Here is an 18,745-nt window from a genome sequence, read left to right as displayed (position 1 = left end):
TTATTTCAGTGGCACTCCTTGTACGTTCAAACTGATCTGTTCGAAAAAAATGCTCTCAAACTGATTGGTTACAATGGGGAGTGATAATGCATGTCAGCCTAATTAACCATACTCAAATGAAGTCAATATGCAAATGTGCCCTTGTTGAGGTGAGCACAAGAGCGACGCAATGTATAATATAAACACCTCCTAGACATAACTGCCAACACACAGCACTATAAACACTAAGAAACCACCATAACAAACATACATCACCATTGTCAGTAACATAACAAAATTTTACAAGCGATTTTAGCCTTGACTACAGTAGTGACAGGTAGAACAGGATGTGGTTGTCGTGGTAATCGTCCAGGTGCAGACCATCAAAGAAGAATCAATAGCTAAGGGGGTAGTACATGGATAATCCTGGAGAACAGGGAACGTTTGGACAAGGACTCAATGTTGGTCCAGGAATGGCATGATTGCAGGATAACTGATAAGAAATTGCTAGAAATCAAGGAGCAAACCCATTCCTGGCCTTACTTTGCTACCAATCTATATAAACTCCTGTTCTTCGAGGTGGAAAATAATTCAAGAAATACATTGTATGTCAGTGAGCCAGGGAAAGGATTGCCTGGATAAAAGCAAAGTTGTATTCATTTGTATTTTGACAGTATCCATCTGCCACATTAAATGAAAAGCATGTCTGGTAACAGTGCCAGGACGCCATAAATGAGATAATCTGTGTACACCCCACCCTTGCCACTTCGTGCGATGTGTCTACACCCCACCCTTGCCACTTCCTACGATGTTTGTCTACACCCCACCCTTGCCACTTTGTATGATGTTTGTCTACACCCCCACCCTTGCCACTTCGTACGATGTTTGTCTACACCCCCACCCTTGCCACTTCGTACGATGTTTGTCTACACCCCACCCTTGCCACTTTGTACGATGTATGTCTACACCCCCACCCTTGCCACTTCGTACGATGTTTGTCTACACCCCCACTCTTGCCACTTCCTACGATGTTTGTCTACACCCCCATCCTTGCCACTTCCTACGATGTTTGTCTACACCCCCACCCTTGCCACTTCCTATGATGTTTGTCTACACCCCCACCCTTGCCACTTCCTATGATGTTTGTCTACACCCCCACCCTTGCCACTTCCTATGATGTGTCTACACCCCCACCCTTGCCACTTCCTACGATGTTTGTCTACACCCCCACCCTTGCCACTTCCTATGATGTGTCTACACCCCCACCCTTGCCACTTCCTACGATGTTTGTCTACACCCCCACCCTTGCCACTTCCTATGATGTGTCTACACCCCCACCCTTGCCACTTCCTACGATGTTTGTCTACACCCCCACCCTTGCCACTTCCTATGATGTGTCTACAGTATGCATTGTTTTTTGACCCTTATCTTTCCTTTTTGTCAGTTTAAAATGTGAAGTGGTTGTAGTCATTGTGACTGAAATATTTGTGTTGACAAAATGTCCAAACACAATGGTTCCTCAAATTAAAATGCAAAGTTTGTGATCATCTTACTAACTTACCGTACTTTCACGTCATACATTTTGTATTGTTTAAAAAAAAAACATGTAACCCCAAGCATACTATGCCAATCCCAAACAATAATCTGGGCACAAACACAGAGGCTTGTTTTCACCAAGATTGACCCATTTTAAGACATAGCCAATAGTTTATAGTTAGAATCATATGTGGATAATCTAAATGGCAGACACACAATTGAAAAGGTTTTTTTTCACACAGTTGACTGATCTATCTAAATAGCAGATAAACAGATACATTTCCTAAGGAAGTCTGGGACAATATTCATTTTCATCTTGTATTTGTCAGTGGTATCTTAACGTTTTTCACACCAAAGTCAGTCCATCTAAACGGTTGTCATTTTATAAAAAGTTCAGAACAGTATCTAGATCGTCAAGTGTTTGATATATATCGTTAGATATTTTTTTCTTCACATCTAAATATCCGACACTTTCTAAAGTTAAAGTTAAGTGGCCAGGGATGATTTCCGTATGATTACATGTACTTGCTGTATTTCACCACAGATGAAGAGATTTCTCTTTTATCTGTGTTTTCACAATTCTGGTAAAGTAATGGCTGATGCCAACACTTGTCTCGCCAATGAACAAAACAGTGTTTGAACAAAGAATTTTTGGAAATTGACAGTGATTACCATACTTTTAGTGTATATTACCATCGGATATGTATGTACATGTACTTACATTTGCCATGGTGTTACTGGTAATTGATTTTAAAGTTTTAAAATTTTGAAGTTAAAAACATGTTTGCAGAAAATTTTAGCCCCATTTCTTTTCCTATCATCGTCATTCTTCTATTCAATAATAGTTCTACAGGCATGGTGCGGAGTGTGTGTGTGTGTGTGTGTGTGTGTGTGTGTGGACGACTTAAACTCAAAAACTGCCAGACCAATTGCCTTGGTATTTATTTAGTGGGGACATTACTTATGGTGTCTAGTTGGGAAGTTGTTCAAAGTGAAATAATCACATCACAGGTTGTGACTTGGGTCAAAAACATAAACACAAACAAGTTGAAATTTGATGGGAGAATTCGTACGGGTGTTTGAATTAAGAACTGTTCACGACATGATGTTCCAATCAGTGCTATGCAAAACCATATAGAAAGTTTATAAAATGTCTGCCATTCAGATGTCTCTCCCTTAGTGCACATAAAATTTTTACAATGATATATTCGCTGTTTAGGTGATCTAAATACCATTCTAAATTGTAGGAATTTTATAAATTGTCTGCCATTCAGATGCCCCGTCCTCAGTGAATTTTTTTACAAGGAGTTACATTATAATTTGTATTACCTAAATATTAGACTGTCGACAGTCGCTCGCGCCTTTTTCCCTACGTTTTATCTAAACTCCGGTCCGGCGCAACACTAGTAATAGTATAATCGCAAACTGATATCGAGGGCCGTATTGCGAAGGCCCAAGCGACTGTTGTCCCTTGCCGCGCCCTCATGCGATAACAATAGGAACATTCAGTTTGTAGACTATTGACATTTAGGTCATAGTTCGCAAAGCTTGTCAATCAAAATGAACATGGCGTAGTCACCAAGCGAGTCAACACATCGAGACGCATTGGAAAAACTTTGATACTCGCACTTGAAAGACTTTCAGAGAAGAATTATAGATACCTATGTCTCTGGGAAAGATGTTTTCGTTAGTGTACTGACAGGAAGTGACAAGTCCATAGCCTATGAAGCCCGGGCTATGAAGTCGCAGGCCTGTGGGTTATACTTCCATGCTCCGATCGTTCTCGCGATACAGCTAACAACATCTAGTCTGCAATTGTCCCAGTAGTATCCTCATTGATACAATGATAGCTCTAATATAATCCCGTATATAAACGGCGAAGACCCTTTTATTTGTGGTAATTTTGCTAAACAATAGGGAAGTGGTAACAACCTAGCGGCCGACCCAAAGGTTCACCCCCCCCCCCCACATCAACAACAAAAATCACATAAAAAGAAAACATCAAGGAAAAGACACAACAAACTGTCATATCATATAGCATCGTGATAAAGATTACGTAAATTGACTCCTCAATCAGAATCTGAAATAATGGGGTACAATAGCGTTAGGTATATATAGACTCAGTACTCTGTGGAGGCACTAGTTGAAGACGTGTCGGATCGGAGCACGATCTCCGTGCCGTGGTAAATATGGAGGCACTTTTCTGTTTCAGGTAGAACGTCTACCATTTGCACATTATCTGCGCCTCACTATCAAACATTTTATACATGAATATTATTACTATATAATATGCTAGCTGCAGTCGAGGGAAGGTAAAAAAGGTGTCCAAAACATCTGTTGCTTGACTGGAGTGTCGGTCGGAGTTGGTACAATAAGTCGACTTCCGTAGCACTCTCTCGCTCCACATGCTCCAGTACCACTGTAACAGCTAGCTGCATGCTAAACATGGCAATAGACTATTGAGCATGACAATGTATCGGGCGTCGAGTTTGTCAACGACGTCATTTACGAATGTTATAAAAACGCGCGGTTTCAAGCTTTAACAAAGAAAGATAGGAAAGGAAAAAGTACTTGATTATGACCATCAAAATGCATTTACGAGGTCAAATTTGCGCTGCAGTTTACGTGTGTTGCACGTTGAGTAACCTTACATTGAACTGTATGCAAATTATACGATAGAGTACCGCCCCATTAAATGACGTCACATCATGAATAAGTAATAGCAAGGGAGATGCGGCAAGGGACAACAGTCGCTCGGGCCTTCGGCCCTCGACCTCGGGCCTTCGGCCCTCAATTTGCGATTAGACTAGTGTTGCGCGGGATCGGAGTTTAGATAAAACTTTGGGCAAAAAAGGCGCGAGCGACTGTCGACAGTCTACCTAAATATCTACAATTAGGCATACTGATAACTGCCATTGACAATGTAAGTGGTTTCCATTGATAGCACTACAAGTGGTTAGTAAAACAACACAGCAAAATCATAGATTGTGATGTAAATACGCTAGTTATAGATGCAAACTGGTTTGTTTTGATGATCGAAGTAGTCAAAGAACTGTATGTCAGGACTTCATGGGTCCAATCCTGCTTGAGACAGGATTTTCTGCAACTGACCCAAACCCATAACAAGTATTCTACATGTCCTGACTCGGTAGGTAGGCTCTACCATCCAGCTGAGTCTCACTTTTTATACATATGTAAAGTTTAGGGGTACACCAGGAATAATGACTCGAGCATACAGGGACAGCGTGCCCTCTAAGACACATGCGTTTCCCTATGGAAACTTAGATAGAGAGCCGCCATGTTGGATTGCGCCCTCAACGTCCACTTTATGATTCTTTTGTTTAGTTGTTTACTCAAGTTTACTGCTTATTGTAGTTAATATTTTGTTGAAAAAACGGGGTTTTTTGTCATGAAGTGTCCAAGTTTGGATGCATAATGAAAATATGTCATTATTTAAAAGGAAATTTTAATATTTATAGTTTATTTTGAATTTCAATTCCATAGTTGCTCTCATTACGTAAAATAAACCTGATTTGAAAAGGGACTTACAACATTGTTTTCACTTGTGATGGAGATGTTAACTCATGCTTGTGTTTGTATATTACTGCTACTCAAAAACTTCACAAAGTTACACTAGATTTCACTACAATATCAGGTACTTTTATCTGGACATACATTATTACTCAAACATGCAGACGTCAATTGTTTTCCACAATAAGGAGCGCCTACACAAATGCACACATAACACTTGCAATACTCATTCAAGTAAACAATGATTCTGTGAACTTTGATAATATTGACATTTTATTTGATTTTTTCATATTTACATATTTAAGTTACATTTTTTTTACATAGTTACACTTTGTTTTGTCCTATTTGCCACCCTTTTTGTAGTTCCCCCTTCGAGCAATTATTGGTTTACATTGGTCTGGATGTACTGTGACATGGTGGTCATTCATTAAACACTGGACTTTCTTCAGATCATCCCCAGGCATACTTTGGAAATTTACCAAACTTTTGTTGAATTTGTGGTGGATAGCTTCAATGCCCTGTTCAGAAAAGAACCCCAATCCACGCTTAAATTCCCTCACCCTCTGTACAACATGGCTCTCCAGCATATGTAGTTTTGGAAAAACATTTGCATTAGGGAAGTAAACCCTGTAATGATCCATCATCTTGGTAATTGTTGACTCTGTAGATATAAAAGAAAAATAAACAGATAAAATTATACATTTTATTATCTTTGATCCAGATCAATTGTGAAAGTGTCTAATAAAGATTGTTACATTATGGAAATACACAGAGAATCAAACGGGTTCACAGATATCTCAGTGACAAATCAATGCTAGGTTTGAGTATTGTTTTTGAGAATATGTCATTCAAGTTTGTACTTTTGTCTTAAATGGCTACCTGTAAAGAGAAGAGTTTAATTACAAAGATAGAAACACACAAAATGTGTTCTATGGACTATGGTTGTTGTACTTCTATTGAAAAATAGTAGGTACTGAAATATTGTGCTTGTTCATTTGTGATACCGTTGTAAAATTTCAACTATGTCACATGCATTGTGTGTGTGTGTGTGACCTATCTAACACCACATACCTAACACGTCTATCTCTTCATTGGTTAAGTCATGACTAACTGAATAGAGATTGTGGCTCTGGCTAAAGTATGTAAATAGTGCCTGGTATTTTGCCACAATCGTACGAGCTTCATGGAGTAATTGGGGACAAACTCTCTCAGTAGTTTTCACCACACTGTCACATAGTAAGCTGGCATTTTTCGGCTGTAAATAAGTTAAATTATTAGACTGAGAACTGAAAATTACTTACTGTTTGAACTCCAATACAAGAACAGGTAGAATCTGAATATGGAACTGAAACAAAGCATGCTGATAAAACATAGTAAACTGTAAAACAAACTTTTCAACAGTTAACACTGTAAACAAAATTAGTAACAATTAGTAACAATGAAACCTTGTCAATGCAAATCAATGTATGACTAAACTGTTGGAAGGTTAGACATGCAAACAAGCCAATACATAAAACTATCGCTTGTCTATCGCACAAGCTGGGTCAGTAGAACAAATTGTTTAGTGCATGGAATTTCAAGAATACTCTAATTTTGAATTTTTTCCCTACAAACCTTGCAACATTTATCTACATGGTTTCCTACAAAGGCCTGGCTATGGTAGCTTTGTAGGTATACATTAATTCCTGCCAAAGCAGACTCTAAACCTTTCACCATGTAACCTGCATGGAGAGGCAATTTCTCTCTCAGCTCTTCTGCTTCTGTTCTCTAAAAGTACATACACACAAGTACATAGTTATTATATGTCACCCTGTGAATTGAATACATATCATTAATGTTGTATATAAAATGTAATTGCCCTAGTAATATATACATGTATGTTTCTACACTCACATTCAACTACTGGCCCATTATGACCCAACACACAATATATTGTCAGCTGTAAAGTAATGGGTGACAACCAGAAACATTTCCGTTGTGTTGATTTATTCTCCATTTATGTCAATTTCAGTTGCACTAAAAAGTCAAAATATTATTAACCTTGTCATCAGCCTGCTTGTAAGAAATAGCTTTGGTTTCTTCCATGTGTCTCAACTCATTGAGTGATACACCACCGTCATCATCATCACTATCGTCATCACTGTCGTCCTGCAGCATAATACTCTCTATTCGACAGCTGAGATTGTCAGCTGTCTCTTTGAGAGTATCAGCCTCAGACTCAAGTTGAACTATCTGATGGACCATTTTGGAATACTCTTCAAACTGCTCTGACAGCAGGACAGGCTCATCGACATCATCTGATTTCACCAAGAAGGTGAAGATTTTGATGTCCAGTAGCTGACAGGCAGATTGTAGTAATTTGAAAAATTTATGAAAGATGCCTAGTGAAATATGCAGGACAGGGAGAGCAACCTGTATATGAAAGAATTGATATGATCAGTATTTAACTGTATGTGGTGCCTGAAAATGAAAGCAAAGCTGAAATCAATTTTACTATGTAAGTGAATACTAACCCTGCACAATGGTATGTCAAAGTATGGTTGCCTTACACAGTAAGTCAGTTGTTGTATTGCTTGGCATCTTTGAACACACTTCCATTTTCTTGGAAGTTGGCGTAGTCCGCTTTAATATGTGACAGGGTTCTACATTCAATTGATGGCCTTTTGTCAGGTGCCATGTTTGCAGTGTCTCTGGTGACAAGACACCAAAGACAAAAGTGTTTTCCTATGAATAAAACATAGGGGGTTAGCTAAATGTAGATACTACTGGTCTCACTGCAATGAAAATAAACAAACAATATTTGGTGATCTGATATCTATATGCTGAACATCTGAAAGAGCATTCTACAAATTAATAAGTTGCCTATATTTGTTATCAATGTGAAGATGATATATTGCTCTGAACTCATGCTGTCCTGACAGAGGACCCCTTAAAATTGAGGCTACAACTGAGATTGTTAGATGTTGAGATGAAGAAATATAGTATATATAAATGATACTCTAGCGGATGGTTACTGTGTTGTTTCAGTGGAATAATATGACTACTTTATGCAGCTGACACCTAAGGAATACCAGGAACGTTAAAAATAAAAATTGTTTTCTTTCCAATATATTATGGACTGCTGTCATTGAATATGGCCAGATATGACCACAAAATTATATGTACTCTGATTTGGGACAGCATGTTTGTTCGAGACAGTCATGTGATGTTGCTGGCTACTTGAGAGCAAACTTATGGTTATTATAAATACAATGTATATCATGTATATGGTCACATACCACTTGGGCCAGATAATCCATAGATCTTCAGGAGATACTCGTAATCCCCAACTATCAAGACCACAAGTGATTTCTCCCTGGGTGATTTAAACATATGTTGGTTAATGTAGTGATTATTGAGTGTAAAAGACAGCAGACAATAAATCTGAAATAAGAAGGAGACCACATTATAGCCAAGTATATACATATAAAATAAACCTACTTCCATTCATGACCATCAAGTAAATTGACTTGGTCTCTATTCAGTTGCATTGCTGTGCGAAGGTTCTTGTCTGTGTCTTTAGCTTGGAACAAATTCCAGACAACTGTGTTGTCACAGCTGTTGGGCTCAGACACATTCAAAATCTGGAACACAGATTTCATACTTCCTCCTCCATGGTCACCCCCTATCTTCACCCACACCTCAGTTGATGGAATGATACTGTGGGATACAAGCTTACTGGTTCTGTAAGAAGGAAGTGATAATGGTTTATGCTATGCAAATGGTAGAGCTTATATCTAGATCCAAATTTTATGACAACACAGAGTACAATGTAGTTAGTAAATGGTAGGTAATGGCAGAGTACAGTATGTGGATGGTAGGTATTGGTAGTATGAGTACACTGTACTGGCAGAGTACAGTATGTGGATGGTAGGTATTGGTAGTATGAGTACACTGTACTGACAGAGTACAGTATGTGAGTGGTAGGTATTGGTGTATGAATACACTGTACTGGCAGAGTACAGTATGTGAGTGGTAGGTATTGGTAGTATGAATACACTGTACTGGCAGAGTACAATGTGTGAGTGGTAGGTATTGGTAGTATGAGTACACTGTACTGACAGAGTACAGTATGTGAGTGGTAGGTATTGGTAGTATGAGTACACTGTACTGACAGAGTACAGTATGTGAGTGGTAGGTATTGGTAGTATGAGTACACTGTACTGACAGAGTACAGTATGTGAGTGGTAGGTATTGGTAGTATGAGTACACTGTACTGACAGAGTACAGTATGTGAGTGGTAGGTATTGGTAGTATGAGTACACTGTACTGACAGAGTACAGTATGTGAGTGGTAGGTATTGGTAGTATGAGTACACTGTACTGGCAGAGTACAGTATGTGAGTGGTAGGTATTGGTAGTATGAGTACACTGTACTGGCAGAGTACAGTATGTGAGTGGTAGGTATTGGTAGTATGAGTACACTGCACTAACAGAGTACAGTATGTGAGTGGTAGGTATTGGTAGTATGAGTACACTGTACTGACAGAGTACAGTATGTGAGTGGTAGGTATTGGTAGTATGAGTACACTGTACTGACAGAGTACAGTATGTGAGTGGTAGGTATTGGTTGTATGAGTACACTGTACTGACAGAGTACAATGTGTGAGTGGTAGGTATTGGTAGTATGAGTACACTGCACTGACAGAGTACAGTATGTGAGTGGTAGGTATTGGTAGTATGAATACACTGTACTGGCAGAGTACAGTATGTGAGTGGTAGGTATTGGTTGTATGAGTACACTGTACTGACAGAGTACAGTATGTGAGTGGTAGGTATTGGTAGTATGAGTACACTGTACTGACAGAGTACAGTATGTGAGTGGTAGGTATTGGTAGTATGAGTACACTGTACTGACAGAGTACAGTATGTGAGTGGTAGGTATTGGTAGTATGAGTACACTGTACTGACAGAGTACAATGTGTGAGTGGTAGGTATTGGTAGTATGAGTACACTGTACTGACAGAGTACAGTATGTGGATGGTAGGTATTGGTGTATGTGTACACTGCACTGACAGAGTACAGTATGTGAGTGGTAGGTATTGGTGTATGAGTACACTGTACTGACAGAGTACAGTATGTGAGTGGTAGGTATTGGTGTATGTGTACACTGTACTGACAGAGTACAGTATGTGGATGGTAGGTATTGGTTGTATGAGTACACTGTACTGGCAGAGTACAGTATGTGGATGGTAGGTATTGGTGTATGTGTACACTGCACTGACAGAGTACAGTATGTGAGTGGTAGGTATTGGTGTATGAGTACACTGCACTGACAAAGTACAGTATGTGGATGGTAGGTATTGGTGTATGTGTACACTGCACTGACAGAGTACAGTATGTGAGTGGTAGGTATTGGTGTATGAGTACACTGCACTAACAGAGTACAGTATGTGATTGGTAGGTATTGGTGTATGAGTACACTGCACTGACAAAGTACAATGTGTGAGTGGTAGGTATTGGTAGTATGAGTACACTGTACTGACAGAGTACAGTATGTGAGTGGTAGGTATTGGTTGTATGAGTACACTGTACTGACAGAGTACAGTATGTGAGTGGTAAGTATTGGTAGTATGAGTACACTGTACTGACAGAGTACAGTATGTGAGTGGTAGGTATTGGTAGTATGAGTACACTGTACTGACAGAGTACAGTATGTGAGTGGTAGGTATTGGTAGTATGAGTACACTGTACTGACAGAGTACAGTATGTGAGTGGTAGGTATTGGTTGTATGAGTACACTGTACTGACAGAGTACAGTATGTGAGTGGTAAGTATTGGTAGTATGAGTACACTGTACTGACAGAGTACAGTATGTGAGTGGTAGGTATTGGTAGTATGAGTACACTGTACTGACAGAGTACAGTATGTGAGTGGTAGGTATTGGTAGTATGAGTACACTGTACTGACAGAGTACAGTATGTGAGTGGTAGGTATTGGTAGTATGAGTACACTGTACTGACAGAGTACAGTATGTGAGTGGTAGGTATTGGTAGTATGAGTACACTGTACTGACAGAGTACAGTATGTGAGTGGTAGGTATTGGTAGTATGAGTACACTGTACTGGCAGAGTACAGTATGTGAATGGTAGGTATTGGTTGTATGAGTACACTGTACTGACAGAGTACAGTATGTGAGTGGTAGGTATTGGTAGTATGAGTACACTGTACTGACAGAGTACAGTATGTGAGTGGTAGGTATTGGTAGTATGAGTACACTGTACTGACAGAGTACAGTATGTGAGTGGTAGGTATTGGTAGTATGAGTACACTGTACTGACAGAGTACAATGTGTGGATGGTAGGTATTGGTTGTATGAGTACACTGTACTGACAGAGTACAGTATGTGAGTGGTAGGTATTGGTAGTATGAGTACACTGTACTGACAGAGTACAGTATGTGGGTGGTAGGTATTGGTAGTATGAGTACACTGTACTGACAGAGTACAGTATGTGAGTGGTAGGTATTGGTTGTATGAGTACACTGCACTGACAGAGTACAGTATGTGAGTGGTAGGTATTGGTAGTATGAGTACACTGTACTGACAGAGTACAGTATGTGAGTGGTAGGTATTGGTTGTATGAGTACACTGTACTGACAGAGTACAGTATGTGAGTGGTAGGTATTGGTTGTATGAGTACACTGTACTGACAGAGTACAGTATGTGAGTGGTAGGTATTGGTAGTATGAGTACACTGTACTGACAGAGTACAGTATGTGAGTGGTAGGTATTGGTTGTATGAGTACACTGTACTGACAGAGTACAGTATGTGAGTGGTAGGTATTGGTTGTACGAGTACACTACACTGGCAGAGTACAATATGTGAGTGGTAGGTATTGGTAGTATGAATACACTGTACTGACAGAGTACAATATGTGAGTGGTAGGTATTGGTAGTATGAGTACACTGTACTGACAGAGTACAGTATGTGAGTGGTAGGTATTGGTAGTATGAGTACACTGCACTGACAGAGTACAGTATGTGAGAGTTACATATATCTATTCATTCTCCGAGCACTCTAACAGCAACATGGCATTACTTCAAACTGAAAGAGAAAGAGTTTCATTAGTCACCACTCACAAACTGTCTCGTTAGCACTGGTATATAAGCTGAAAAAAGTAAAAATATCCAAATTTAATATTTTGATACCTCTCAAGATCATTCAGTCTTCTTATGACTGCATTTGTCAGATCAGACACGGCGACACAAGGAGCCATCCTCAATTCTCGCAATCTGCTGCCATCACTTCCTTTTACAGTGAAAGTGAAAGGGAGGTTTTGAGCTTGAAGAACAAACTGCAGCTCTTTTGCCCGTTTTCTATCTTTCTTTTCACTATCAATGGTTATATTCCATTGTCTGAGCCATCTAGAATGAAATGAAATAAGGGATACAAAATAGAAAGCAACAACAACAAAATCTTGACAATTTCAAAGTTAATCCGTTTGCTTCATACAAACAATTTCTAGACAAACTTCTGTAGTTATGCAGGTATTATGCAGTCAAATATATACAACTGTATGTCCCTCTTGTGATAAACCAAACAGCAAGGTAATAAATTAGTAGAAATAAATATATGACAAAATGTCTTGCACTAATCAACTATTTCATGACACATGTACATTCAAATGTTTATCTTTCTGTGCACAACACTGACACTTCAAAAAACTATTATATATTATTGTACTGGCAATAGACAAACCATGACAAATTTTGAAAAGAAACAAAACATATCTGATAGTGTAAGAAACTATTGATGAACGAGACACATAATAGCTACACATGTAGATATACAATATACCTCCTGACTTTGCGTAAGCTTGACCATGTTGCACCAGTGTCTGCCTTTAACAGCAAACCTGCCCCAGGCTGAACATTAGGCAACAGACCAGATGACCTCAATAAAGAATTTCTTTCCTGTGCACTCATCCGATGCATTTCTGCCACAGCCTGATGAGTTGTTGCATCACCTCCACCACTTATACTCTGACGAACTTCTGTTATCATCTTGGAGCGGTCACTTAATGTTCTTTTAGAACACTCAGAGCTGGATTTCCTTGATTTTTTTGTTTTTGTCATTACAATTGGCTGGGTAAAATAAAAATAAAGAATTAAGATATTTGTTTATTTTACCAGAAAAAAAATATTTTGAAACATTATATCAAGGGTGTGGGTGAAACAATGTACAGTCACCAATGTCATATTTGATATATTCAGTAACAAATGGATATCACTGATGCACTTAGCATGACAAAACTTCACAACATTCTCAATATACGTATACAGCAACAACTTTCAGTGAAGAAGTTCAAAACTAATTCTCCGCTCATCATTGCAAGAACAAGCTAGAATATAAGAACAAAGAACTTACCTGGCCTTTTGTTTTGAATTTAACAGTGTTGCCTTCAGTGTGAAGCTTGTATTTCACTATAGCTGTAGACAGTTCCTCGAACTGTCTAAGACCAGACAGCTCCTCTATGTTGTCTTTCACAACCATGATACTGTCTATTGGTGACTGCTGTAATGCACATGCTGGATTTGACTGTTGTACATACTCTTCTTGCTTCTTTTCCTTCGTCTTTGGTTTGTATGTACAGTAGTAATGATCATGACTTATAGGTGTGAACTTACAATTGCTCACGTGCATATGTAAGTCTCCTAACTTAATGGTCGCCGCACATCCAGTAATGACGTTGTCACATACAACTAGCTGGTCCGCCAATAGTTTGGAAAATGGGAGTGGGACAGATGCTACACTACTGACATCGATTTGGACCCGGCAAACAGGGCAAGTACTGGAAACAGACAGCCATTCACACAAACATTCACAGCAAAATATGTGTGGACCCTCACACTGTAACTGGACGCACCCGTCAACCACATCCTTACATATAGGGCACTCAATATCTAGGTCTTGGTTCAACAAAGGAAATCTGTCTTTACTTAGGTTAACATGACACCCTAAGTTGTTACCAGATTTCCTTCTCACCATATCTAGTAGGACATTGTCTACTGGCATTGACCCATGCTCACCTGCACCATGACTAATCTTAAGTAATTTAGCTGATAAAGCTGTACCTGGCTGCTGTTTACTGCCCCTGTTTTTAGTCAGTTTTCTCTTCCTACCTGCCCTACTTAGTGCTGTGCAAATTGGACAACTGCCAGTCCTTGGATGTCTTTCCCAATTATATGCATTTGTCCCTGGTCGATAACTCCTACCAGCTTCCCTCCTTTGTTTACTAGTGTCAAGGCTACGTTTGCAGTCTTTACAAAACCTTGTAGGATGAATACTTATTTCATCTCGGACGATGTCAACGGAAAAACATATATCAATATCATCAGAATAATCTTCGCATAAATAACTTGTGCTCTGTAATTTACCAGCACAAATCCGGCAACGATTTAAGATCAAACTTTGATGGTACTGAAAATTATAAGCTGACGACATTTTGGCAATAAACAACATAAAATCGTATTTAGCGCCTTGCCGGTCAGCTGACAGATGCCGTGACCATGGGAACAGTAGGGCACCAATCAATCACACCCCGCACAACATCGAAAAGCCAAAGTATACACACAAAATCCGAAGCTATGACACTCCATGCAGTCGATCATTCATTCACACATAAATAATAAAAAATCGGTTTGAAGCTATAAAAAATCGATTATATTATCTTAAAACGCAAACAAAGTACATGGCAATCGTTAAAATGTTACCTTTCCGAGAACTCAGGGGCTTAAGATACGCGGGTTACAGATGTGCCGTTCGAACGATCGTAGCAGGTACTCGACCATGGTAGCCGCCATTACTGCTTGGCAAACTGAAGATCGGGTATCTTCGGACACATGTTCGGCTATACACCCGTAAACTCGTTACCTTATATGGAAGAACACGTAGTCAAAATGCGGGAAGCACTATCGATCAAGGCGCTCTCGCTAGGGATCACGCCAATTCACGCGTGACTTCGATACTCTCGTGAATACGTTTGTTCCCTTCTTTCCTCCACGCTAAAATTCACGATTCCATATAAACGAAACGCATGTGAAGACAATTTGACGCACCACTGACACACACAATATCTAGTGATGCACCAAAATTTGGTGTTCCCCTATATCTTTCTAAGTGGTGGCTAACAAGATATGCCAGTTTCTCATTTTGACCCACAACAACAAATTTTGGCTAACATCGGAGGACACATTGGTCAGGGATGACTCTTACAGAGCCTGGATAGGTGCTACATCTACATGTGTACATGTGTAGCTGAGCTTTGGTGATGCCGACATAGACTTTTGACCAACTAGGAAAGTCTGTCCACCTCTATAAGGCTGTCATAGTTTTTACAACTGCTGACATCAGACTGTGGACGACCGGAACCTCTTACACAGGGAAAGTAAACAAATGAATTGGATTAATACCACTTGGCTCAGCATGTTGGAATAGCAGAGAATTGTATTACACACCCAGGTTTGATAAGAACAGTTTTGTGGCCTCCTTATGTGTGCATGAAATACCAGGGGAACTGGACATTTGTTTGTGAACAATGTAAAGTGGCCATAAAACTGTTCTTATCAAATGATGGAATGTAATACTTTCGACATCCTGTGCCAAGTGTTATGATTTGTTTACTTTCCTTGTTTGTAACAGGTTCCATTCATCCAGATGTAACATATCCCTGTTGCATAGCCCAAGCCTGAATTAAAATCAAGAATTATACATGCATAATATTAATGTCATTTTTTTTCATTTGCTTGTATGAACAATCATTTGGAGCAATTCTGGGTACAAAACTTTCTTCATTAATTAAGGCACAAAAGAAATGAAGAAAATGAGGCGTCTCTTTGTGAAACCAAAATACAATACTTTAGTGTCCTTGTTATAATTGACAACTCAACATCAAGAGGTGTAGTCTTTCATCTTCAGTGACATTAAGTTTTTGTAAAAGTGTTGATTGTGTAATTCTTTTCTTTGTTACAGGGGATAACTGGATAGCAACGGGTGCATTTTCTCCAGCAACTTTACATTTTTCATACTTTCACAAAGGACAAAACAATGTCAGTGTAGGAGTGGAGTTTGAAAGTAGAATGGGTGAAACAGCCACAACACTAGGTTACCAAGTAGATGTACCACAAGCCAATCTAACATTTAGAGGTAAGTACATTAGTATTAACAGGGTGTGTGTGTGTGTGGGGTGGGGGGGTGGGGGTGTCATTCACTTGCAGCTGTATCTTTTACATGTATATTTGATTCAAACCTGACCCAAAGGTGGCATACAATGCATATAGTTTCCCTGTCTTTTCAAATATTAATGGATGGTGGCCATATTTAACTATCCACTATCTGTGCATGAATCCTTGGAACTTTGCTCTTTATAGAGCCTCAGTTTCATAGGCTAATCCCGTAGTATCAGATACAACTATTCATTTGATATCAGTTGATTCTAGATTGACCACAAACATTCTTGTAAATACCCATCATATCATGTAAGTTATTGTCTTTGAACAGAGGTGGGTTATATACCCTGATTGTTCCACATCATGACAACCTGTACCCGTGTCTATGTCACAGGTTTTACAGTTTTTCCCGATTTGTTCTACATTATGAGGTATATTGATTGCATTCCCCAATATCTATCTGTCTTTATTCAGTCAAGTGATTCATAGTGACTAGGCCCCTTAGGTCACTCATATTTTCCAAATGCATAAGTTATATTCTACAAATTTCCTATTTTCTTTGACTTCAGGATCTTTGGACACAAATTGGCGAGTGGCGGCCATTATGGAAAAGAAGTTGCAACCAATTCCATTCACATTTATGCTTAGTGGCGTACTAGATCACAACAAAAATAGATTCCTTGCAGGGTTTGGTTTAATGATTGGTTAAACAGTAATTTATTACAAATTTTAGTGTGTGAGTTACAATTAAAAAAAAAGCAATGAACAATTGTATAAGTGTGACCTAGACAGGAACATTGCATAACTCAGGACCTTCATAGTCTTACCACATGTCATGAAACTTACAGCAAGAAGTAACAAGCCCCTTCAGTGAAGTGGTGAAAGTTTACATTGAAAAGTGAAAGTTATAAGAAATGGTCATAAATACTAATATTGGAACCGTGTTCTCCCCAGCATAGATTGCAATAAACGGCAGCCATTTTGTAAGATGATATGTATATTAGTTTTAGTAATTTGCATAATGTTTTTGCAAAATATATATGCATGGGGCACATTCTTGCCTGCTTATACTTGGCACCACATACACATGGAAAAACGTGCATCAGCTAATTCTATTGATTTGAAAGTCTTTGGATATTGTCGTGTAAAGAGAAAAACTGAGGCTCAAGGATGATAGAACATTTTTGGAGCAAAACTGAAATTTTCAAAGCGTAGTATCCTGGATGGTGGTAATGATGGTGCTACCCATGCTTTCTCTATAATGGGGAGAACAATTTCAATAAAACGGACGCATATATGTTTAAATAGTCAGTTTATTGGTACTCTGTTTATCGCTCACACCATGTTTGTGTTGAGAACGTGAATCACATGTTTTTTCGAATTGAAAATATTCGCCCAATAACCTGATTACAACCACATTATTCAAATGAAGTCATTGTGTAAATGTACACCAAATAACCTGATTACAACCATGACAATGTTATTCAAATGAAGTCATTATGTAAGTGAACATGCACAGCAGAGATGAACACAGGAGTTAACACATGACTCGTGTGAAGTGTGCATGTGATAATTTACATGTAATTATTGAAATTTAAGATGCATGTGTTTGATAATGCGTTGTGAGGATATAGCTCACTTGCACATTTTCAAAACCTAATTACCAATGGTGTCTTGTTCTCAACACAAACGTGGTGTGAGAGACAAACAAAGTATCATTAGCACTGTAAACAGGCAAATGTTTGATATTTAGGGTCAGGAAAATACCTTTGCTACTTGGGTTGTGTTAATAATTAGAACTTTTGACATGTATGAAACGCATATATAAATATTTTGATAGTTGTTTTGTTCAATTTGTCTTTTAAATTATTGTAATGTTACCTAGGTGACCTTGACAGTATGAGACAAAGACACAGTGGTAATTAATGCCCCTTATGTCACTGGAAATCAATGACAAGGCCCCTTATGTCACTGGAAATCAATGACAAGGCCCCTTATGTCACCGGAAATCAATGGCATGGCCCCTTATGTCACAATAAATCAATGACAAGGCTGCTTATGTCAGGAAATCACTGACAAGGCCCTGCATGTCTCAAAAAGGCAGTGATAATGCCCCTTATGTCACAAGAAATCAATGACGAGGCCCCTTATGTGTCACTAAATTACTTGCTGAATGAAGTGAATGTTTGAGAATGGTTAATTATATATTATGTGCTACATAAGACAAACTATAAAATTCAAAAAGATAAAAATGGCAAATTAAAATGTTTTTAATGCATATTTTTGTAGTTTATTTGTCGGTTTGTTTTCTATCTTGAATACTCCACATTGATTATTTGTCGCACATCACTTTGGTCAACCTGCCACAATCTCTATGGTTACCATCCAATAACTTTGTTTTTCAACCTTACTAGAATTCTTGATACCTGCAATAGCTTTTTACCTCATGCTAAAGGGTCAAAATAGAACAAGAAGGTTGACTTATTCTCAC

General features: G+C 38.7%; 1 protein-coding gene across 1 annotated transcript in view; it reads left to right on the top strand.

Moving 5' to 3' along the window:
- Positions 1-18,505, top strand: part of LOC144439709 (mitochondrial import receptor subunit TOM40 homolog) — a 32,574-nt gene extending 14,069 nt beyond the window's left edge. The window contains exons 5-6 of the mRNA XM_078128943.1: positions 16,058-16,231; positions 16,824-18,505. Coding sequence (XP_077985069.1) covers positions 16,058-16,231; positions 16,824-16,963 — 314 coding nt within the window. The 3' untranslated portion in view covers positions 16,964-18,505. The remainder of the gene's footprint in view (positions 1-16,057; positions 16,232-16,823) is intronic.
- Positions 18,506-18,745: the final 240 nt, after the last annotated feature.

The sequence above is a fragment of the Glandiceps talaboti genome, chromosome 9 (assembly GCF_964340395.1).
Source record: "Glandiceps talaboti chromosome 9, keGlaTala1.1, whole genome shotgun sequence".
NCBI classification, from domain to species: Eukaryota; Metazoa; Hemichordata; class Enteropneusta; family Spengelidae; genus Glandiceps; species Glandiceps talaboti.
This window is presented reverse-complemented; position numbering and strand designations above follow the sequence as displayed.